The 24,960-nt window shown below is 45.4% G+C and overlaps 1 protein-coding gene across 3 annotated transcripts; it reads right to left on the bottom strand.

Annotated features, from left to right (window-relative positions):
* Positions 1–2,648: 2,648 nt before the first annotated feature.
* Positions 2,649–23,087, bottom strand: Znf250 (zinc finger protein 250). 3 transcript variants are annotated; one of them, XM_013068991.3, is made up of 6 exons: positions 22,620–23,087; positions 16,422–16,517; positions 16,068–16,194; positions 15,643–15,756; positions 13,110–13,172; positions 2,649–4,653 (listed from the first exon to the last, which is right to left on the bottom strand). In XM_013068991.3, exons 2-6 carry the CDS (start codon positions 16,461–16,463, stop codon positions 3,332–3,334), a joined length of 1,668 nt encoding a protein of 555 aa, XP_012924445.2. In that variant the 5' UTR covers positions 16,464–16,517; positions 22,620–23,087; the 3' UTR covers positions 2,649–3,331. The 3 variants fall into 3 exon arrangements, with proteins under 3 accessions (XP_012924445.2, XP_004837715.2, XP_087039163.1); XM_004837658.4 differs by lacking the exon at positions 22,620–23,087 and adding an exon at positions 22,431–22,498; XM_087183037.1 differs by lacking the exon at positions 22,620–23,087 and having other exon boundaries at positions 16,422–22,422.
* Between the last annotated feature and the right edge of the window lie 1,873 nt (positions 23,088–24,960).

Here is a 24,960-nt window from a genome sequence, read left to right as displayed (position 1 = left end):
TGAAGAATACCGATTCAAATTCTTGGTAGCCATTAGGAGAAATAATATAAAGATTTAAGTACATAAAATGTGAAGATTTGAGTAAAAATAAAATATCCAAAACAAGATTGGAATGGTTTTGACAAAGTGGGAGGTCATGGCTGAGGAGCCCATTATCAACACGAAGGGGAGCCCAAAGCTCATACTGGCCTCCAATGTTACACACCCCAAGGCCAACTGCTCCTGCGTTGGCCATGTGCTCTACCTGCTTCTGGGTGAGGAGGAAGCGAATGGCAAGAATATGGAGCTTGGGAATCCTGTCCAGGAGAGGGGCATTGATGCTCATTTTTAGACTTTGGATGGTTGAGCCTGCAGGCTCACCACTGGATCAAATGCAGTCTGACACAGCAAGAACAGGCAGGAAGATACCAAGCACACTTTGTCTAAGAAGGAAGTCCAACTACACATTGGAAGGAGTTCCCTGAAAACATAGGTTACTGGAAAATTTAGCACTACAGCACACTGGTACTATGTGATTTGGTACCTTATGATACATACAGTCTTTCTAAACAAATATTCCAGTATGTTAAATTTAATTAAATAAACTCATCTTTTTTTTTTTTTTTTTTTGGTACCGGGGATCGAACTCAGGACCTTGTGCTTGCAAGGCAGGCGGCAGAACCACTGAGCTAAATCCCCAGCCCATAAACTCTTATCTTGATGGGAACATGATTTTATTGATTCTACATGATTAGAAATTGTGTTGTGAATAGCACTGTGTTTTGAGCCATAGCCAGAGACAGCTGCAGACTGTGGGCTCAACTGAAGATGGTTGGCAGCTCTGCTCCTTAGGGAATTTATGAGCTAACACACAGTGGTCCCATTCCCTCTCTGAAATAACATCCCAGTGATCTCAGCCTCTCAAGTGACTTCTCTGAGGCATCACCTCTGCAATCTCAGCTGCATTTAAGTAAGCCTCAGTGAGCTCAGCTTTGTGTAGTTTTACCTCACTGACATAAAGAAACACCTGCACGATCTCATCTTGACTCCAAAGTAACACTGCAGTGACCTCAGCTTCTCTTTTAATACCTCATCAATCTCAACTTCTCTTTTAAGCAATCTCTGTGATCTCTGCTCCTAATTAATATACCAGGGTCCTTTGTCGGTAATTTTCATTCCTCTGGAGCTTCACTTTAGTGAGCTCAGCCCTCTGAAGAGTCACCTCAGCAATTCTAGTTCTCTTGGATTTTCTCTTCAGTTATTTCAACTCTTCAGCACATGAGTATGTTAGTTCCTCTCAGAAGCAACACCGATGACCTCATTTTCTTCCTTCAGTGACACTTCTAATCTCAACTCTTCTTCTAAGTCACACTCAGTACTCTTGCCTTCTGTGAAGTAAGGCCCTAGTCTGAAGCAACACTACAGTGAGTTAGCTTCTCTCTAAAGCAACACTTCAGTTATATCAACTGGTTGAAGTTTCACTTCAGCAATCTCAGCTCTTGAGTGTTCACACCTCAGTGATCTCAACTCCTTTCTCAGCACATCAGTGTTGTCACCTCTCACCAGTGTCTGTGCAGAGGGTGAAATAAGCTTTTGTCTCCATCATGGTATATCACTGAGGACTCCTAGAGCACTGGTGGCGAACCTATGGCATGTCACAGTTGGCTGTTTGTATTGTTGAAAGCTCTTAAAGGTTCACCATCACTGCCCTAGAGCTTATTGAGAAAGAGAGAGGCCATTCGCCATCAGGCATTTAACATGTTTAGGTTCGGAAGGGCCTTGAATGTGATTCAATAGTTTCCTTCATAGCTGGCTACTAGAAATGTCTCTGGCATAAATTCAGCTATAAGGGCATACCTTTAAAACCAAGCAAATAATTTTGAGCAATAATTTTTTTTTTGGTACCAGGGATCAAACTCAGGACCTTGCGCTTGTGAGGCAGGCGGCGGAACCACTGAGCTAAATCCCCAGCCCTGAGCAAATAATTTTTAATTATGAGTAAACTAGATTTGTCACAGTATATAGCAATGGATACCAGACTCTTGAACCAAAATGAAAGAAAAACCTAAAGTGTAGTAGACTTTTTTTTTTTGGTACAGGAGATTGAACTCAGGACCTTGCACTTGCAAGGCAGGCAGCAGCACCAATGATCTAAATCCCCGGCCCTTAGACTATTTAAAATCTTTTTATTTTTATTTTTTTGAGACGTGGTCTCATTATGTAGTTCAGGCTGGCTTTGAACTATGTAGCCCAGACAGGCCTTGAACTCATGGTGACCCTCCTGCCTCAGCCTCCTGAGTGCTAGGATTACAGGCATGCACCACCACACCCAGCTCAAGTATAGTAGACTCCTAAGAGTAGTTAAAAAGAGCTGAGTTTAAGAATTTTGTTTTAAAAGTATGTACCAAAGAATTATCTCTTTAGTGGGCTAGGGATTCAACTCAGTGGTACTGCCACCTGCCTCACAAGCCCAAGGTCCTGAGTTCGATTCCTCGTACCAAAAAAAATTTATCTCTTTAGTATTTTCTTGGAAATAACAGGTGTGCAGAAGGACCACTTTGTGTGGAGCTCCTGTCTTATTCCTGCTTGGGACCTGGAGGCCCTAGAGATTCCACAATCTTTGAGGTACAGAGTCTTTAGGTCATAAGGACAGAGTTTGAGGAATATACTCATTTTTGAGTTGAATTTTTATTGAAGTGTTAGGACATTCCTTTTAATCTTGAACAAAGTTAAAGCATCAGATAAAGGTTTTTCCAAATTTATGACACTTCTCACTAATGTATCTTGAAAGGTTTTTTTTTAATACAAAACAGGTATTTCCATGCACTTAGAATTTTTAGCTATTTCACATGATGATACTTGACAATATTTTTTAAAATATCACTTTATCTGTACAGCACTTTAGGGTTTTCACAGAGTACTGAAAATAGTACAATATTCTAAGTTTAAGTACAACAATTAGGATGGTCAGTTGTATTTAGGAGAGGCAGGTAGATTCTAAGGACAAGAAGTTTATTTGGAATATCGAGACAATAGTTCTTACACTTAACTTCCCTTGGTTACTTCAAATAAAGTAATGTTAAAGAAACAAAGAATTATGGCTCTCTTTATCAATATTCACTACAAATATACCATTACCCTCCTATGTAACTTCAAGATGTTGAGGAAGATAAACAGACATTCTCGGAAGCTTTTCCACAGGAACATGCCCTGTGCCTTTCTTTGGGAGCATGCAGTGATGCTGGATTACTCGGCATGTCTTGTAGAGGTCACAAGCTCCCTGTCAAGGAGGCTGCCTGTGCCTCTGGTACAGTTCTTGTGTGTGCAGGTGCTCCTGAGGACTGCCCCCAGGTCACAGCTTCCTGTGCACTTTCTGGTGCTGGATCAGGTGCCCATGCTGGTTGAAGGCGCGCCCACACTCACCACACTCATAGGGCTTCTCCCCGGTGTGGATGCGCTGGTGCTGGATGAGCACTGAGTACTGGCTGAAGGCCTTGCCGCAGCTGTTGCACTCATAAGGCTTCTCGCCCGTGTGAGTCCTCAGGTGCACAATCAGAGTTGCCTTCAGGCTAAAGGCCTTTCCACATTCTGTGCACTGGAAGGGCTTCTCACCCGTGTGAATTCTCTCATGTTGGATCAGAGAGCGGCGTGCACTGAAGGCATGCCCACACTCATTGCACACGTAGGGTTTCTCCCCAGTGTGGACCCTCTGGTGCTGGATCAGGTGTGAGTGCTGCACAAAAGCCTTGCCACACTCATAGCATGCATAGGGCTTCTCCTCTGTGTGGATGCGCTCATGGTTCATCAGAGTGGAGCGGTGGCTGAAGGTCTTCCCACACTCGCTGCACTCATAGGGCTTTTCCCCGGTGTGCACGTTGTGGTGCTGGATGAGGACGGAGCGGTCACTGAAGGCCTTGCCGCACTCGCTGCATGTGTAAGGCTTCTCCCCAGTGTGGCTCCGCTGGTGCTGCAGCAGAGTCCGCTTCACACTGAAGGTCTTCCCACACTCACCGCACTGGTGGGGCTTCTCCCCTGTGTGCACCCTCTGGTGGCTCCTTAGGACTGTGCTGTGATTGAAGGCTTTCCCACATAAGGAACACACGTAGGGCCTCTCTCCTGTGTGGATGCGCTGGTGCTGAATGAGGTGTGAGAGCTGAGTGAAGGCTTTCCGACACTCCAGGCACTCATGAGGCTTCTCACCCGTGTGGATCTTGTGGTGCTGAGCAAGGTCTGAGCTCACTCTGAAGGCTTTTCCGCACTCATTACACTCATAGGGCTTCTCCCCGGTGTGGATTCTCCTGTGTTTGCTAAGGACTGAACTCTGGCTGAAGGCCTTCCCACACACACCACACACATAGGGTTTCTCACCAGTGTGGATTCGTTGATGCTGAAGGAGATGGGAGCTCCGACCAAAGCACTTCCCACACTCGATGCATATGAAGGGTCTGTCTCCACTAGGAACTGCCTGGTGTTGAGTGAGTGGTTCCCTTCCCTTCAAGCCCTGAGCCTCATGGTGGCCAGCAGGGCTTGCACTCAGGCAGAAGCTCCCTTTGGTGTTATGTTCTTCATCAATCCCATCCAAAGGCGTTTTCCCCAGAATTGCTGTTACTTCTCCTGAAATTAATGGCTTTAGGCTCAAGTCTGTGTTTAGGTTCTCTTTCTTGGTTTTGCATTCTGAAACAACAAATCCAAAATGAAAATGTTAACACTACTCAAAACAGTGGAGTACAGCCTTGACGCTGGTACTGCCAAGTAAGGGGAGAATCAGACACGGAATTCCACACAGGGATGCACCAAGACTAATGAGGGGTTGGAGAGGAAGGGGTCACCAGCAGTCTGAAGTCTGAGGTGACGCTGTCCTGCAGACAAGCACATGGCAGAGGGGACACAGCCCAGAACCCTCTCTGGAGCTGTCCCATGGATTGAGCAGACTGAGCTTCAAGAGGCCATGTGGAGCAGGAGGAAATACAAGACCAGGCAGCTGGGTAGCACTGGACCAGCGAAGCCTGGCCTGTGTGGGCAGAGGGCAGACTGAGCGTTTGTGAGCAGACCAGAGATGCCATCCTGGGGCCAAAGAATTTGTACATGGGTGTTGGGAGCAACGCTACATAATTTTAGGGAAAAATCATTTGGTTAGCCTAGTTCTCCTGCCCACAGCTCAGCTATGGCATTCCAAGACAGAACTCCATTTTGGCCTCCGGTCACTACTGAGACCTCGATGATCCGGTGATGCTGTGATTCTCCAGGACAAGATTACACCAGCTGAAGACATCCTTGGAGGAACAAAATCTTCATGTACATAGTTCCTCATTGTTCTTGGATTGTTACATCTTGTTTATGGCGAGGTACTGAACTCTCCACAAGTCATTTGTTACATCTGTTTCTCCCCATGTACTGAGGTGCGTAAGCTGGGGGCTTTCTCTTTGCCACCCAGAGCAGCACTGATCAGACCCAAAGCTCAGCTTCTTCTTAAAGTCTCATTTTTCTACCTTTCCTGTAACTCTCCTTGTGCTGCCGTGGCTTGCAGGAGACTAGGGTTCACTGCAAAGGTTCTAGTAACATACCCTTTCCCTGTTCCCTACACATGGGGAATGGTGCTGTGACCTCTTTGTGGAAGTAACGTCATGTGGAGCCTACCCTGGGGGCAAGCAAAACTGAAGACACAGAGGAATGAGGTAGGAGTATGCTGCCAAGTTGAGGCTGGAGAGAGGTCTGCAGGGGCACAGTATGACAGAAAAGACTAGGGTGGGCACACTTCTAGAATCAAGCCACAGATTCTGTGGACTGTATGGTAGGATTAAGGGGTGTCGAAGACAGCATGTTTAATATCTCAGAGAGCTGTCAAGACTGAAGATGCCACACACACAGACTTCATGTGAAGACAGCTCCTGTGTTTGAAGTGCAGGCTGTGTGCAGAGGGGACAACAGGTGGTCCAGCCCAGAATCAGGGCAGAGGAGCAAGAGGCCACCCGACTCCTTATGGCAGTGGTTGTTAGGCCTTTTAGATTTCCTGAGGCAGAAAGCTGTAAAGTACATCACTTCTGCCCCAACAACTGGAAAAAAACAGATCACCTACAAAACCTCATCTTTTCTCAGAGCCATCAGAGCTGAGGTCACACTGTAGTCAACTAACTTAGAACCTGAGACTGTGCACTGATGTGTGCAGTGATGTGTCCATGCTGAAGGAAAGTGGGGCTCCCACATGAATATGTGAGAAAAAGCTCTTAATGAGTTGCTGGGGAACCCCTGAGAGCCACAGACACCATGGCTCTTCTCCATGGATCTCCCTCCCTTGGAGGTTTGAGTCTGGAGGAAGGGAGGACAGACACATGATTGGCCACTTCTCTATGGAACAGAAGTTGGAAATCACCTGGGAGGAAAATAAGCTTTATCATCCTGGAGACACTGCTAACAGTCACCATGGCTGGAAGAGGAGAAAAGAAAAACAACCTCCACTTCTGAGGGAGGGGCAGGAACCGACATGGACCCACTCAGAGGTCTCCCACAGCCAGGGAAAGGTCAAGTGCACAGAGGAGGTCTTGCCCCTGAAACCCAGTGACACAGCACCTGCTGAAAGAAGATGGGCCAGAACAGCACCACTCTACTTGCCTCCCCCTTCCTGAGGCCAGCAAGCCCTAGGTGACATGCAACAGCAGTCTATGAAGAGCATGGGGTAGAAACAAGAGACCTTCTCAGGACATAGGCAACATGGAAGACAGAGTCCTACCCTAAGCACAGTAGCATGCAAGAGAAACTACTCTGGACTTCGGCAATGCAAACAAAGTAATTACAACAACAAAATCCAAACCCAGCCCAGCTCTGGACAGGACTGACTCATGTTTGCATATCAACTGCCCAGTACAAGAGGCTATATTTCCAGATGCACAGGCAATTTACTATTTACCCTCTATGTCCTTTAATGATGGTTGGTATTCAATTAAAAAAAAAAAATCATACGATACTCAAAAGAGCTTTTTTCATTTTGAAAAAGGAGAACAAAAAATAAGAGGCAGTAAAGCAATTAAAGGACCAGATTTGTCCTGTATGTTGGTACAACGTGTATTATCAGATGAGGAATTTCAGCAAAGGGATGAAAAACTGTAAGGAAGAGTCCAGCTGAAATGTTAGACATAAAAACAAAACAAAACCAATGACAAGGATAAAGAATGCCTTTGACTTGTTTATCCGTAGATCCAACTCAGCTAAGGAAAGATCAGCAAGCTTGGAAACAGCAACAGAAATTACCCAAACTGGGGCTGGGGTAGAGCACTTGGCTAACGTGTGTGAGGCCCAGTGTTCAATCCCCAGCACTGCAAAACAACAAGCCCTGAGAATCTAGTAAGACATTTAAAGAAATACCATCTGTATACATCAAATTCAAATTGCTAAAAATGAAGGAAAGAGAATCTTAGAGGCAACCAACCAGAGGACAAAGGGCACATAACGTGTAGAGGAGCAAGTGTAAGAATAACTGCAGATACACTACCAGAAACTATCAAGTAAAAAGACAACATCCCAAGAGTGCTAAGGAAAACCCCAGTTACAACTTAATGCCTAGTGAGAATATCTTTCAAAAAAGAAAGATAAATAATAAAAACAATGGAGAAAATCTACAACCATCAAATTTACATTACAAAAAATGTTAACGAGAGCTCTTCAGACAGAAGACACATGATACCTGACAGAACCTAGGATTTACACAGAGAAATGAAGATCTTTAGGGATGGTAAATGGTAGTAATTTTAAATATTGACAAATATAAGACTCTGAAAAAAGTGTTCTAACTCACTCTAAAATGTGTATGTTAGAGGCAAAAACAGTAGGAATGTACTACGGGCACATGTGTGTAAAACATGCCGGTATCACAAAATTTTGGGTGAACAGGGAAACTGTTATGTACTGATTATTTGTGTTTCCCCAGAATTTATGTTGATGTCCTAACCCACAATGGGACAGTATGTAGAGGTGGGGTCTTGGGGGTAATTAGGTTTGGATGAGGTCATGAGGGTGGAGCCATCATTACTGGATTAAGTGCCCTTATAAGAGATACCAGAGAGCTTGTTCTCTCTCCATATTTGTTCAAAAAGATCACACAGAAGTGGCTGGCTGCTAGCTAGCAAGAGAATCATCACCAGAAATGACTGACCTGTTGATACTTTGATCTGAACTTCTCATCCTCTAAAAGGTGAGAAACTTCCTGTGTTTTAGCTACACAATCTATGGCAATGGTGATGAACCTACAGCACACGTGCCACAGCAGGCTGTTTGTATCACTGAAAGCTTTAAAAGATTCGCCATCACTGCCCTATGGTATTTTGTTATGGTAGCCTGGGGAGACTAAGATAAATGTAGTATACCTTTACAAGATTCTTAAGTCTGTATAGTAAATGGTAAATATTGTTTAAAGGCAGACTACGGCTTGAAATATAGTTGTCCCCTGATATGCGTGAGGGATGGGTTCCGTGAAAACCTATACATGCTAAAACCCACAAATGTTCAAGTCTCTCACATAAAAGGGCGTATCTGCATATCATCTGTGTACTTTAAATTAGTTTTTTGTTTTTTGAGACAGAATCTTGCTCTGTAGTCCAGGCTGGGCTTGAACTCTCTATAGATAGCCGAGGCTAGCCTCAAACTCATAATGATCCTCCTGCCCCAGCCTTCTGAGTGCTGGGATTATGGGCATGTGCCACCACACTCAGCTCTTTAAATTACTTTTAGATGAGTATAATGCCTTGTATAATGTAAGTGCTATATAAATAGTGCTTATACTGTATTGCTTGGGGAATAATGAACCAAAAAAATTTATGTTTAATAGAAATGATACTATTTTTGGCACTGGGGATTGAATGCATGACTTCATGCTCCTGAGGCAAGTACTCTGCCACTGACCTACAACCCCACCCCTTTAACATTTTTAATTGTATTAGTACAATGTTTGTGATTATATTTTCTTGCTTCTTTGCATACCTGGTAATTTTTTATTAGATGCTAGACATCACAGATTATCTTGCTTTGGTGCTATTTCTTTTTTAAAAATTTTACTTATTTTTCATTTGGTAGTAGGGATTGAACCCAGGGTCTCATGCATGCTAAGCATGCATTCTTACACTGCCATTTTTGGGGGTTTTTTTTGGTTTTGTTTTCTTTTTTGGTACCGGGGATCAAACTCAGGACCTTGTGCTTGCGAGGCAGGTGGCAGAACCACTGAGCTAAATCCCCGGCCCAACACTGCCATTTAACAAAAAAAAACTTTGGGGGGACAGGGCCTCACTAAGTTGCCCAGGCTGGCCTCAGACTGGCGATCCTCCTTGCCTCAGCCTCCTGTGTAGCTGGAATTAAAAGTTGTGCTCCACCACACTTGGCTTTAAATAACTGTTTCAAAGACACTGGACATTAGGTCATGAAGAACAGTGATCCCTAAGAGATGGGAAACAGATGAGGTGAGCCCTGTGACCATCCAGCCTACGGCCTAGTTTCCAGGTGGTAGCACAGAAAGGTAGGTAGAGACTGGCAGATTCCCTGAGATGAGATGGAGCTGAAAGTCTAGGGAGAGCCAGACAGCTAAGGCTTGCAGGACAGGTAAGACAAAGCCAGAGAGAGAGAGGGGGAGAGGGGGAGAGAGGAGAGAGGGAGAGGGGAAGAGAGACAGAGAGAGACAGAGACAGGTAGGCTAACAGCAACCAAATCTAGAGATCTAAGAACCCAATGCTCTAGGATACTGCTCCAGGCCAGGGAAAGAACCACTTATAAATACTGTGGGAACAATGGTGCCGAGTATTTCCGTATTCTTATACAAATATTATTGAGCTTTGTTCTGTTATGTGTTTAAGTTACTTGGAAGTAGTATTGGGGCTGTTTTCTCCACAAATGAGGCAAGAACTATCACTACTGTAATACCTCATATATTATGAAGTTTTCCACTCCGGCTATTGGGAACATACAATAGTAGTCCTAGCCTTGTGTGAACAATGAATTTGCTATTGCTTGTGACAAAATATCACACATTTAGCAGCTTAAAACAACACTCACTCCCTCATTTACTAACTCAGAATTCCAAATGGCATGGCTGGGTTGTCTGCTCAAGGTATCACTAGGTTGAAACAGAGTTGGCCAATCTCAGTTCTTATATGTAGGCTCAGGGGATAAATCCATTTCTAAGCTTATTTCTTTTTGTTGGCAAAATTCAGCTCCTTGTAGCTGTTGGCCCAAGATGACTATTTCTTCCTGGGTGTCAACTGGGGGCCACTCACAGCTTCTAAATGCTGTTGGCATTCCTTGCCACACGGTACTCTCCATCTTCAAGGACGCCATGGTGCATCATGCTTTCAATCTCTGACCTCTAAAACCAGACGGAAAAGGCTCTGTCCTTTAAAGACAACGGTCCCATATAATAAACACAATCGTGAAGAGTGAAATCTATCATATTCAGAGTCCAGGGGACTATACAGGGGCTGAGGATCCTAAATCCTGGCTAATTCCTTTTAGTAGTTCTTTCCTGACCTAAGTACTAAATGGAACACTGTGGGGAGCTTCTCTGCAGATCTTCATACTTCTGTTTGTGGAACTGATTCCTCTGTTTCTTTCATGTGACTTCCAGCCACCTCAGCCTCGCTAGACTCCTAGATGTCTCAACTCAAGAAATTCTATCAAGGCTCCCCCTCCCTATGCTCTGACCTTCTCCAAGGTGAGTTGAGGCCACTGTAGGGCTCACCTCGTCACTGATTCTCAGGATGACTTTCTTTTGCTGGCTGGTTTCTAGTGAGAGACTGATGTCCAGTATCCTGAAAGCTAAGGCTTTGCATTCCTTGTCCTGTTTCCTGGTCATTTCAGGAGGCCAGGTAACTCTGGTCTTTGTTACTCCATCTTGACTGAAAGTGGAAGTCCTTTTGCTTTTAAAATAAATATTAGAGTCTGTAGCTTTGTGCAACAATTTAGTCATGTGTTTCTGAGCTTTCTTCTTCTTTCTTTTTTTTTTTTTAAGACAGGGTCTCACTATATATTTCAGGCTCTTTAACTTACTATGTAGCCCAGGTTGGCCTTGAACTCATGGTGATCCTCCTGCCTTGGCCTTCTAAGTGCTGGGATTACAGACGTGTGACACCACGCCCGACTTTTTCTGAGTTTTCTGTAAGTCTGTGGTACACTGTCATCCACAATTTGCTTTCTCCTCTCAGAATTATGTTGAGATTTATTATGTTGCTCTGTAGCAGTTATTCAAACATTTGAACTGTGGCATATTCAAATGCCATCATTTATCTGTCTGTTCTACTGGTGACAGGCATTTGGTTACTTTCAGTCCTTTCCATCAAGAAGCATGTTTCTATGAAGATTCTTGTGCTTTCTGGTGGTTATACACAAATACTATGTGCAAAGTGAAAAAATAAAATAAAAATACTATGAGAGGTAAAAGGAACAGAAGGATTCATATTTTCAACTTCTTTAGATGATGCCACACTGTTTTGTGTGCGTATTTTTTTGTTTTGAGACAGGGTCTTGCTACGTAGTTCAGGCAGGCTGGCCTTGAACTCTTGGTGAGCCTCCTGCCTTAGCCTCCCAAGTGCAGGGATTACAGTTTTTCCGCCACCATGCCTGGCAATGCTAAACTGTTTTCTAAAATGGCTGTATGCATTTACATCCCCATTAGCTGCTCTGCATCCTTACTCACATTTCATATTGTTAAATCTTTTCATTTATTTCCATTCTGAAGTTATAACATGGTATCATTTTGATTTGGACTTCCATTTTACTGATAAATAAAGTTCGAATTGCTGGCCCTCTGGAATACTTCTTCTATCAGAATCTTGTTCAAATTTTGTGCCCTTGTTTCTTTTCTTCTTTTCTTTTTTCAGTACCCAGGGCCATTGCACTGAGCTTTGTCCCAGCTCTTCATTTTTTATTTGGTCTCAAACTTGTGATCTTCCTATGTTAGCTTCCCAGAGTGCTCAATTACTGGTGTGTGCAATCATGTTCAGATCTACTTTCTTATTGGGTATTTTTGTGTCTTTTTATTCCTTTTAGAGCAATTCATGTAAGTATGCTCCATACTGACAAACTGAACTTAATGGGGCTTCCTTTGTTTTTTTTTTGGTGGTACCAGGGATTGAACTCTGGACCTTATGCTTGGCATAAGTAGCAGCACCACTGAGCTAAATCCCTGGCCCTAGGGCTTTCATTTTTAAAAGTCTGTATTTATAGTCATTCTGTTTAATAAGATTTTTAGCAATTTTTTTGAGACAGCATCTCAATATGTAGTTCAGGATGGCCTTGAGCTATGTAGCCAAAGCTGGCTGGGAACTCACGGAGATCCTCCTGCCTGAGCTTCAAAGTGCTGGGATTACAGGCATGTATCACCATACCTGCTGCACACTTTTTTTTTTGGTACTGGGGATCGAACTCAGAACCTTGCATTTGTGAGACAGGCAGCACCACCAGAGTTAAATCCCCAGCTCTGCTGCAAACCTTATTTTTAAAGTTACACTATGTATTTTTTTTTAAAAGACAGATTACTTATAGTTCCTTTTCCCCCACTCATAAGATCCATCCTCACAGAATAAAAGCCTGTAGGCCAAAGAAGGAATTAGTCACTTGCATTGAGAAGTACCAATTTTATTGTTTGTAGTTTCCTGAATGAGTAGCTTCTGATTTGATGGCAGAATAACAAGATGAGCAAGATGATTTTAATAAAAAATAGTTTACAGATTACTTAGTTGTCCATGGCGTAAAAGCACAGTACGACCTTGAGACAGATTCAAGCTGCTATGAAGGATGGAGACAGGTTGCATCCTGCATCAAGCTAACTGCCTCCTCCTTTTGGAATGATGGCTTTAAGTACGGAGTAGGGAAGTGCAACAGATACTTAAAGGGGAAAACAAAGATTCCACCAAAATAATTTTTTTTTCTTCTGGTACCAGGGATTGAACTTGCACTTGCCAGTGGCACCGCTGAGCCACATTCCCAGCCCAATAAATTTTTAATTAGAAAAAATACTTCCTGGTGTTTAGTGGGGATTGTATGTATATAAACAAGCTTCCTAGCACCCTTGGGAATCTTACTATGTTCTGGTGATATACCATGATTAACACTAGCAGGGTATTGTATTGAATTATAAGGACCACACATATACTTACCCCATGGACAAAAAACATTGTCTTGTTGCATACAGGCTGTACTGTAGTCATATTTGAGGTTGTCTGTAAAAGGAACAGAAGGCCAAGGTTGTAGGAAACAGGGAAAGGGGACATTCCTAGAACATCTGCAGTGAGTCCTAGTCTCCTGCGAGCCACAAGGCGAATTCAGCACAAGGCGAATTAACTTATTATGCAGGAAAGGTACAAAAAATGAGACCTGGAGAAGAAGCTGAGCTTTGGGCCTGATCAGTGCTGCTCTGGGCAGCAAAGACAAAAGCCCCAAGCTTGCCGCACCTTTTATTCAGTATATGGGGAGAAACAAATGTAATAGATGACTGGGGAGTGGCAGAATTCCTAGATCAAGGAGGAACTATGAAGATGAAGATTTAGGGGCCGGGGATTTAGCTCAGTGGTTTCGCTGCCTGCTGCACAAGCACAAGGACCCACTACCAAAAAAAAGATGAAGATTTGGTTCCTCCCAGGATGTCTCCCAAAGGTGTGGTCTTGCCGTGGAGCATCACAGCATCACAGGATCCATGAGGTCTCAGTTGTGACCCGAGGCCAAACTGGAATCATGTCTCGAAATGCCATAACTGGCCTGTAGGCAGGAGAACTAGGCCTAATCAAATTTTTCCCTAAAATTACGTAGCATTGCTCCTGACACAAGATGACAACAAAACACTTCCCTCCAGAAAAAATACTTCCACTGCTGTTATAGCATGGTAATTCACTGAGTAAAAAAGCAGGGGCAGGGCAGCCAGGCAGCTGTGCACGCTTCTCCATCCTGCACAGCTCCAGGGTGAGGCACTAGAGCACTCTGCTGCTTTCTGTTTAGAGCCTATGGTGGTGACGCAGGCTATGGCAGGTGGCTTCTGCTTCTGTGCACCTCATTATCTAGAGCATGCTCATCCCAGCCCCCTCTACAGCCTGTGCCAGAAGCACAGTGATCAGGTGCTTCTGTGCTCTTGGAGAATTTCAGTCTCTTCAGCATAAAATTCAAACAGTATCAAAGAAGGTCTAAGATCTCCATCAGGTGGGAGCGGAAGAAGTCCAGTTTTGCAGAGGCTACAAAATGCCCTCTGTGCTTTCTTGTCCGCTATGGCTACAGTCAGTTTAAAGTTATGGGCAAAGCCAAGCCTAGTGGCAGCACATGTAGTCTCAGCTACTCAAGAGGCTGAGGCAGGAGGATCACTTGAGCCCAGGAGTTTGAGGCCAGCTTGGGCTACACAGTGGGACACCGTCTCAAGAAAACCAAACCAAACAAAAAATCCAAAAAAACAGTTCTGTGCAAGCCATGCAAGATTTCCACAACATATGCTATGTCCTCTTCCAGTCCCTCAGAAATTAAATTCTTCTGAGACTGGCACATCTGCTGTTCCTCTGAGGATATCCAATATTGTAGGCCAGTAAGAGGTAGACTGTAATACCTGAGGCCCTGTCCACCAAACCTCTAGAAACAAGGAGCAGTTTCCAAGGGGCAAATGGCCACACTGGGATGCTGAAGCTGCTCAGCCACTGGAGTACTGCCTGTGTTGTCCCCTCCCACTGCAAGGGGGGACATATCCTGGGAGGCCCAGCAGACAGGTTTTCTTGAGACTCTTGTGTCACCTCCCCACAACACAGGTTCTTCACGCTGTAAACACAGGCTTCGGGGCTGGCTCTATCCTCTCATCCATACCTTTAAAGGTCTCATGTATCTTTTGTTGGGTCGATTCCTGGATACTTTATATTTCTGATGCTATCCTAAATGTTACTGTTTAAAAAATTATACCTTTGTTGTTCAACAGAAATATAAATGATTTTGTGTCCAGCAACACTGTTATACTCTTACGTCTAATCTAACTTGTCTAATCTTTTCCCAAATTGACAATCACCTGAACTTTGAACACTTTTCTCTCTCCTTTCCAATTTTATAGCTTTAGTTTTGTTATTTTTTGTTTATTTATTGTGCCTTATTTCACACATGGTACTACAGTACAACATCATCTGGATGAGAGGACACTGGGCTCCTCTGTCTTGCCTTTGAGTTTAAACAGAGAGATTACAGCCTAAGTTAAAACATTTCCCTTCTACATTTAGGATGTGGCCAAGCTGAATTAAATAGTGAGACCCTGCCTTAAAACAAAAAACAACAACAAAAAAACAACCCACAACTACATTTAGGATGCTTCATTCTTTTCTAAAACAACCAGGTGATCTTCAAAACCTGAATGTCCCTTTCAACCTGAGATCTAACCTGGCTAACCAGTCTTTGTCTCTGGGCAGAGATAAAAATCCCTCCATCCATGGCCCTACTTTGCCTCTCTCTGGCTCAGTCCTCTGGCCCTTTGTGCCACTCCACTTGCACTCACTGCTACACCCTCTTTCTGCCGTGGATTACTGCCTGGGCCAGCAACCCCCTAGCCTGTGGACTCCTCTGACAGGTGAAGCCAGTCAGGACCCCATCACTACCTGTGGAAACAACTCCCATCAGCAGCTCTGCCTGAACTAGGCCCAACCTTCAGGGAGAGAGGGGCCAGGTCCCTTCACGTACCTGAGCAGCCACTGCCCAGGCCCTGGTTCTTGGAAGCCCCATGCTCATCTAGGACCCACGGGTCTTCTCCTCGCTCCAGCTGGCAGATCACATTAGGCTTGGATCCCGGAAGCCCTGCTCGTGAAGAGGGAAGCCTTTGGTTAATACAACATTTATGGAGACAACCCCAACCCCAGCCACCTTTGGGGACATTAAGCTGGACAGGACTGCCCTTCTGTTGCAACGGAGGAAGCTTAGAATAGTGGTGGTGAACCCATGGCACACACGCCGCAGTGGGCTGTTTGTATCATTGAAAACTAAAAGGTTTGCCATCACTGCTCTGGGACCAGCCTGGCGTGAGGCTCCCATCCCACAGTCACCTTCCTAGGTAGCTCCCACTCTACTGCAACACGTAAACTGAGATGAACCCTACAGAGGGGCCTTACCCAGTGAGACCACGTTTCCATAGGTCTCCATCATCACATTTCGGTACAGGCCCCGCTGAGCAGGGCCCAGGCGGTCCCACTCTTCCTGGGAGAGGAACACAGCCACATCCTCGAAGGTCACCTTGGCCTGGAATGACAGAGGCTGCTTTGACAGACCAGATCTCCAAGTGTGTGAGTGGGTGTGGGTGCATCTGACACGGGCAGCAAGAAGGGATACTTTGTCAGCCAGGTGGATGAGAAGGGAGGAGCTACAAGGGGGATGGAGTGATACTTATGCTGCCCAAGGAGCCCGGGATGTGGAAGGGACAAGGGGCTTTGGTCAGGGACACTGCACAAGCCTATGGGACAGCTCACCTGGGGTCCTGCTGGCAGTGGTAGGAGCTTTGCCGCTGCCATCACCTGGTCACCCGGGGCCTCTGAAGATTACAGAAAACAGAGGATCCTGTAGGGCTGAGGAAGGAGAGGGAACATGTGAGGATTCAGGCCTTGCCCCTGACAGATGGACTCAGGGGCTCCTGGATTGTTTGCAGAGCAGCCCAGGAATCTGGTGTGAGGCAGGCATGCTCTGTCCCATTCCCTTACCCCCACACCCCAGCTCTGGTCTTACAGTGCAGGAGTCTGCTAGGCCCTGCACACACAACTCTGCCCTGGTCAGTGCAGGCATCTCTGGTCATGGGTCTCCAATCTTTAGTCCCCACACCCTTGGGTCCTTATGGTTGGCTAATCATACCTCTGTCAGGAGACAGTGAGGGCTGGGTGTCTGCCTAGCTCACCTTGGCCTAGGCCCATTTTCCTGCCTACATACAAGGACAGCAGCTTGTCAGGTTCTGTGTGTTCTGCACCCAAGGCACTTGTGGGTTACGTGGGGGCTGCAGCCATAGGACACACTGCCTCCTAGCAAGGGGAGGCTCAGCCCCAGAGTGGTACATACTCCTGTGGAGACCCTGGCCCAAGGCCTTAGTCACCCCTGGAATCCTCTAGTGGTCCTGGTGCTACACTGAGGCAGAGGCTCTCAACCTTATAGCTTGACCAGGGTGTTGGCAGCAGGGGTGTCAGCAGTGGTCATTTCAGGTGTACTGAGTCCAGGGCGACCCAGGGATTTGATCTGAGGCTTGAAGGAGGACTGTCATCAAGTAAGAAGGGGAGGTCTGGGTGTGGCTCTCCTGGAACTCAAGTCTCCCCTGTGACAGACTGCAACACAAGCAAACACCATGGCCTCTACCTAAAGGTCAAATGTTCACAAGAAAAGAAAGGCCTGTGTGGGACATCAGAAACCAGTTTTTAACCAGTTCTCTATTCCCCTCAGGATTCTGAGGCCCAACTCTAGACTTTTCTCTATGAAAAAAATCACTGGAGTTCAGACAAAAAAGGAAAATTGTAGAAGATGCAGAAACAACTCAAGACATACTCAGCTACCTCCTCTTTGACAAAGGAGGCAAGCGTCCTCACTGGAGGAAAGATAGCCTCTTTAATAAATGGTGTTGGAAAAACAATTTCAACTTGCCGAAGATTAAAACTAGACCCCTATCTTTCACCATGCACTAAACTAAAATTGAAGTCGATTAAAGATCTAAATATTAAAACAGAAACCCTAAACTTGCTGGAAGATAAGTTAGGTAGAACTCTTGAAGACATTGGCATAGGAAAAGACTGTATGAACAAATCCTCAATAGCACGGGAACTAGCACAGAGAATCAACAACTGGGATCTCATCTTATTTAAAAGCTTCTGGGGCCGGGGATTTAGTTCAGTGGTTCTGCCACCTGCCTTGCAAGCACAGGGTCCCAAATTTGATCCCCGGTACCAAAAACAAAAAAAGCTTCTGCACTGCAAGAGAAACCACCAACAGAGCTAAGAGACAACCTACAATGTGGGAAAAAATTTTTACCAGCTGTTCCTCAGACAAAGGTCTACTATCTAGAATATTTAAAGAACTAAATAAAACCCAGACCCCCCAAATATAAAGACCCAATCCAAAAATGGGCATCTGAAATGAACAGACATTTCTCAGGCAAAGACGTAAAAGCAGCAAATAAACATATGAAAAAATGTTCAACATCACTGGTCATTCGAGAGAAAACAACACTGAGATTCCACCTCACCCCAGAAAGAATGGCTGCTATCGTGAAATCAACCAGTAACAAATGCTGGCGGGGTTGTGAGGAGAGAGGAACCCTTCTCCATTGTTTGTGGGAGTGCAGACTGGTACAACCACTGTGGAAATCAATATGGAGATAACTCAAACAACTAGGATTGGTAGTCCCATTTGACCCAGCTATTCCTCTACTGGGTATCTTTCCAAAATAATTAAAAGAATCATACCACAGTGATATATGTGCACCCATGTTTATAGCAGCACAGTTTGCAATAGCTAAAGCTTGGAAACAGCCCAAGTGCCCATCAACTGGAGACTGGATAAAGAAGATGTGGTTTTTTTATAAAATGGAGTACTACTCAGCCATAAAGAATGAGAAACTGGAGACATTTGTAGCTAAGTGGATGCACATTGAGGCCATACTTTTAAGTGAAATAAATAGGACACACGTGTAAATACTGAATAGTTTCTCTGGTGTGAAAAACTAAAAGTGTAAATAATAATCAAATGTATAATTGATATCGTGAAATAGGAAGAAAATGTCTAAAGGAGTAGGGGAAAGGAAAGAAGGGAAAAGAAAAAATATTGATAAAAGGAAAAACATAGAAACAAAATCTTTGTAAATAGGGAAGGGTGGAGGGGGTGAAGGGAGGGCAGGGGAATGGGGAAAAAGAAACAAGATCCATCATGTACAGGTACAAGTTCCCAGTGATGAATGTAACTGTATTGTATACCTAAAATGTACCAATAAACTAATTGGGAAAAAAAAAAAAAAAAGGAAAATCGTGTGGACTGTTTTTTAAAAATTAAAAGGCTAAAAAAAAATTAAAAGGCTGGCTCATAAAAGTCTTGTAAAGATTCTAGGCTCCAGGGGTGGGGCTGGGACAGGCCAGGAATCAATGGCACAAAATATGAAAAGAGTCTGAGGAGCCCCATCATGGGGCTATGCCACCACCTAACCCTTGGGCAAATACAAACAGCACCCCTAGCATGCTAAGTACACCCATAGCATCACAGCTGAACGAAGGCCCCACATGCCCACCAGTCCAAGGGGTGGCAGCACAAAGGGTTCAATTAGAAGACACAGTGATTTTGTTTTTGGGAATGTCCCTATAGAATAGCCCAGAATAAAAATGAGAATGGATCAACCTCTCAGAAGCCATGATCACTTAAAAGAAAACTGGAAAGAAGCCACATTGCAGTGAGATATTTTCTGTCCAGTGAGATACTTTCTGTCTAGCTCTCATGATTATTGCCAGGTAGGACTGCAAGGACAAGAACTAAAAAGGGACCACCATGACATGAAAAGCTTTGAATTTGAGGTTTACCATTACTACTTTGTAAGCTAAGCTTAGAAAACAATCATTCTTTTTGGAACTTCTGATGGTCTAGATGTGACATCGAGATCTTTTTGTTTGTTTGTTTTTTGAGACAGAGTCTCCCTATGTACTTCAGGCTGGCCTTGAACTCACCATGTAGCCCAGGCTGGCCTGGAACCCATGTCGATCCTCCTGCCTCAGTCTCCCAAGTACTGGGATTACAGGTGTGCAGCACCATCCCCAGCAACACCAAGTTCTTGCCTGCCCTTCTAGGGGACCCTGCACGTGGAGCTGTGCTGGGACAGGAACTTTCCTAGCCCCGGTTTGGACTGAGCTCCAGGATCTCCCCCAGAGCCACCGCCCTCCCTTCCTTACTCCTGGCCTTCTTGCAACTGATCTCTCTTCATCTTCATGCCATGGCTCCTGTTTTGCTCTCAGGGATGGAAGAGTGCAAAATGAAACACTGTTAAATATAATACCCAAACTTCCCAGAATAAATGACCAGAAATACATGTCCAAACTGATAGCTTTGCTATACCCCAGTGACACTTGGTCAAAGACATGACAGGGAAAAACTATTCTATTCACAAATATCAACAAGAAACAAACTCAGACTTCAGAAATGTGCAGGTTCCCTACAGAGAAAGCTATAAAAGTTTATGGACAACAGCGCTGGGGATTTAGCTCAGTGGTTCCAGTGCCACCTGCTTGGCAGATTCGAGGTCCCGAGTTCGATCTCTGGTACCAAAAACAAACAAACAAACAAACAAACAGTTTATGGAAAACAAAGGATAATGTGAAAAGCACACATACCAGGTCTCTATAAATATAAAGACAGGACAGATCACAGTAACGCTCATCTGTCCATTCCATTCACAATGTGGACACATGTGTCATCTAAAAGAATAAACACAGGGGCATGTTGGAGACACTAAGAAAGGAGCCAGCTGAGAGAGGAACTTAATCTGCCACAGGGCCATGGTAACAAGAGCCACATGGGCCTCAGTGAGAATGTGCAACTTAGGAACATGGTATAACAGAGTCAAGTTTGGTGGGGAGATTCAAAATCCAGAGGCAGCTCAGTGAGAAGGCTCTGGGTTCAATTCCCAGTATTACTAAATAAATAAATAAATAAATAAATAAAATTACCCGAAGAAAGATAATTTACTGAGTGGCACTAGGATGATGGGTTAAATATTTTGGGAAAAGTAAAATTAAATATTACATGATTAACAAAATTACTACAAAGTAGAGCACAGATAGATTTAAAAAGTAAAAAGACAAAAAAAAAAAGTAAAAGGACAGAGAAAATCCAGATCATGTCATATGAAAATCTAACAAATCCATTAGACGAATGAATAAGAGAATTTAAAAATGACATCATAGGCCGGGGATTTAGTTCAGTGGTTCTGCTGCCTGCCTCCAAGCTCAAGGTCCTGAGTTTGATCCCGGGTACCAAAAAAAAAAAAAGAGTAAAAATGACATCATAAAAGATTTTTAAAATACAACCCACAGCTGGGTGTGGTAGTGCATGCCTGTAATCACAGCACTCAGGAAGCTGAGGCAGGAGGATTGTTGTGAGTTCCAGGCGAGCCTGAACTACATAATGAAACCCTGTCACACACACACACACACACAAAAAGAGGCTTTTCTAAGCAAAATATTAGAAGCAGTAAGTCTTGGGGGCAGAGACTCAGCCATGTAGCTTGTAAATCAAACCCTTATGCACATCAAAGCCACCACAAAGTCCAGAAATGGGCCTAAAGATAGAGAAGAATTTAGTATATGACAAAGATGGTTTTTCAAATCAATGGAAAGATAACTTATTTGATAGTGGATAGTACTAGAAATTGGTATGATTTGGGGGGGAAAACTGGATTTTTAAGCTCACCCCACATCTAAATTCCAGATGGAGCCATCATTTTACAAGTACCACAGAAAAACAACAGATTATTTTAAAAATCAGAGTTAAAAGACTGAGAAATGCTCAACTGGCAAATCACAAACGAAATACAAATAGCTAAAACACAAATGAAGAGACTTCAACCTTGCCAAGAACCTAGATTGGAAACGCAAGCGTCCCAGCGGGAAAGCAGGGCTGGGTCCCCATGAGGCAGGTACGGGGCACCTCGCCCTCGCCTGCCAACCTTACTCCACTTCTCGGTGCAAAGAACACGGAACACAGATCCGAGAAGACCTGTCACAGTGAAAAGGTCCGGGGGAACTTCGCGTTCAGGTGCTGAACAGGAAATCCGCCCCAAACGCCTGAAGGGGAAGCGCTTGGGGCCATCTTCGCATACAGGGGTAGGGCGTCAGGACAGCAGCTTTCCCGTTGGCTGACAAGCTTATTATTTCTATTACAAAACGTAAAGGCAAATAGTAAACAAAGATGTCTGCTGTGTTACAAAACATCGGCCTCATTTATTAAAATAGGGCTCTTACAAAGTAACGAGGAAGAGACAGCATCCGTAGGAAAACCAGAGGAGCACATTCGGCCACCAGAGCCGGGCAGCGCGTCCTCGCCCAGTGGGAGGCGTTTCCGCGGCCGAGGTCAGAAGCGCCCGAGTGGGCCGCCAGGGTCCTCCCGCGGTCGCCCAGAGAAACCTGTTTCTAACCTGGCGCGGGCGGCGCCTGCAGCCCCAGCTACTCGGATGCTGAGGCAGGAAGATCACTTGGGCCCAGGAGTTCTTGGACAGCCTGGGTAACCTGGTGAGCTCCTGTCTCATAAACAAAACCAAGCTTCCTCTTCTGCGTTTTGGAGGAGCCCCCGCCCCCATCCTCTCCGCGGATCCCCCCAATCCGACCAGGGCTGGCGGGAGACACCGCGCCGCGGGGCGCTGAGGCGGGCCAAAGCGAGCGGACCAGTTGGGGGCATCGTCGCCGGGAAGACGGTGGGTTTGGTGTCCGCAAGCGAGGGGGTCCTGCCCGGAGCCCAGAACCCTGACTCACCGTTCGCCGCAGCCTCGGTAGCTGACTGCAGGCCGCCCGCAGTGCTCTCAGACAAAGAGGCCGCCCCGCCCCCTCTGCGCCACCACCAATCCCCGAAAGCCCTGCCCCCCAGGTTCGGCCCCTGCCGCACGGACCACCAATCCTGATGCACGACGCCTGTTAGTGAGGCCGTCGGCTCCGCCTACCCACCCGTAGTTCGCTTCCGTGACGGACCGCAGGGCTGTGATCTGGGGCCACCGAGAGCTGAGGCTTCTTCCGTGTCTAGAGAGGCTACGCCGCGCTCTGGAGGAGGCCAGCCCGCGCGGACGCTGCCGCACTTCCGGGCGCGCTGTCGCCAGATCCGTGTTTGGTGGCCAGGTCCTGTGGTTATGCCCCCACCGTCCACCTCTCCTCCCGGCTGGCGCCTGCAGAGCTCTTTCCCGCCTCTGCTCCTTTGCCTTGGCGGCTCTGGTTACAAAAAAGCGGGTGCCCGCTCCAGTACGCGCCTCAGCGGCGCCTCCTCTTCATCATGGCACACTGACGTCTCTGGCCGGGCCCTAGCGAGTGTTTCCGCCCTGAGCCCCGGCGCGGTCCCTGCTGCTCTCATGCCCTGGGCGTTACCAGCTTCTTGTGTGTGTGTGTGTGTGTTGAAGCCGTGCGCCGCTCCCGCTGCAGAGGTGACTGGCACCTCAGTGCCCAAAGAAAGAAGCTCAGGGCGGGTGTGGAATGAGATCCACGAGGGAATTGGCTCTTCCCTGCCTTTGGTGGCCATTGCCAACGAGACTGGTTGGCTGAAGGCAACCGGGGTAGGGGGTGTCCGACTATGGTGCTGGAGAGTCTGTCCAATGAGAGGAGGCAGGAAACGGGGAGAATGTGCAATAATTCTAACATTACTATGTGCCAGGAAGAGCTAAGGCCTGGGCTTCTCCCAGCTGTGATAGGGATCCCTATCCCTACTTTGTGGCAAGCTAGATCAGCGTCCCTCTGTCTGGCATACAGCAGTGTAACAGGGTCCAACTCTCCCACCCCCTTTTAAGATGAGGTCTTGCTATGGTGCCCAGTCTAGCTTCGAATTCCTGGGCTCGAGATCCTCCCACCTTAGCCTCTGCGTAGTTGGGGCTATGAGAGGCTCTTAACAACTTTTTATTTTGGAAACATTCATACATTTAAAAATTGAAAGAATAATACAACAAATACCTGTCTGATCTTCCCATGGATTCAGTAGTCAGGATCCTCCCTAGCACATCTGTTGTGTCCATAGCTTTACCGCCTTTTACTTGTCCCTCTCGATTTCTACAAGCACAGTGTTTATTGAGTGCCAGTAATGTGTTAGGCAGTGTTCTAAGCAAGCAGTTTAACAAATTCATGTCCTGGATCCATGAGGACAGCAGGATAAATGTGGGAATTTCGGAGTGGACCTTCCTTCTCTATGGAAGGTCCAAGCAGGAACTGCTGCAGTTCATAGGTATCCATTGGCTCTTTTGGGTGGTGAGAGCAGCAAAGAACCTGCAACTGTTCTACCTGCCTCCTCGGGCTCCAAAATTAAAGGCTGAAGCTTATCCTGAGCTCCAGCCCAAGTTTCAGCTGGTCATTGTCCTCACTTTCATCCATCTTCCCTTCCCAACTGCCTGCCCCTTTGCATCATCAGATACAAATATATGCCTTATAGGAACTGTCAACTATTTCCTGTATGTTCTGAGTGTATGGAGTCCAATTCCTGTAGCGTACATATAATTATATCTCTCCTCTGATTGAACACTAATGCAATATATAGTACTTATAAAAATACATTCTGCTTGTTCAGACAAATGGAGAATTAAACAGTTTCCCTATTACTACTTTTTGTTGCCTTTATTGTTAACTCTTTTGAGTGCACAATGAACTCAGGGCCTCTTGCCAACTTAAAACAACTGGTATTATAATTATTTTTTTCCCATTAAGTTTATTGGTACATTTTAGGTATACAATACAGTTACATTCATCATTGGGATCTTGTACCTTTACATGAGTCTCTTGGTTCATGGTATTATAATTATTAAATGCCTGAATAGTCACACTGAATTAGAGCCTGTAACATTGGTTACTCTTGCCTCTTAGCACAGTCCCTACCATCTTTCAACCTACCTCAGTTTTTGATGACAGAGTGTTTTAGGGGTCCCATGTTTTTCTGTGGTGTAGCTATGGACTCAGCCCCTTCAGATTTGCTGACTGGCTGAACAAGAGAATGGTGGCCAAAGTCTGGGCTCTAAGGGGTACGTCTGCAATTTGGTGCATTGTTAGACTGCTAACCTTTCTAAGGTTGTGCTCACACTGTTCTTTTTACCAGTTTAACTATTACAGTAACAGGGCTGGGGATTTAGCTCAGTGGTTTCACCATCTGCTGCGCAAGCGCAAGGACCTGAGTTCGATCCCCAGTACCAAAAAAAACCCCACACAAAACCAAACAAACTATTACAGTAACATATTACTGTCAGAATTGGCATCAACTTCAGTGCAACAGAAACTTTATTACTGTGCCGTAACCTAATATAGTCCCTCCCCTCAGAACAAG

Source organism: Heterocephalus glaber, unplaced genomic scaffold (assembly GCF_053883595.1).
Source record: "Heterocephalus glaber isolate CG9 unplaced genomic scaffold, H.glaber_assembly_v1.0 deba00000281, whole genome shotgun sequence".
NCBI lineage: Eukaryota > Metazoa > Chordata > Mammalia > Rodentia > Bathyergidae > Heterocephalus > Heterocephalus glaber.
The sequence above is the reverse complement of the archived record's forward strand: the minus strand, read 5'-3'. Positions and strand labels throughout refer to the sequence as shown.

Excerpts from the sequence above, each read along its gene's own strand:
- Znf250 (XM_013068991.3), bottom strand. The coding sequence starts at position 16,463 with ATGGCAGCGGCAAAGCTCCTACCACTGCCAGCAGGACCCCAG. Across the intron at positions 13,173-15,642 it reads CCTGGGCAGTGGCTGCTCAG|ACAACCTCAAATATGACTAC; the intron begins GTACGTGAAGGG and ends TTCCTTTTACAG. Across the intron at positions 4,654-13,109 it reads CAATGTTTTTTGTCCATGGG|AATGCAAAACCAAGAAAGAG; the intron begins GTAAGTATATGT and ends TTGTTGTTTCAG.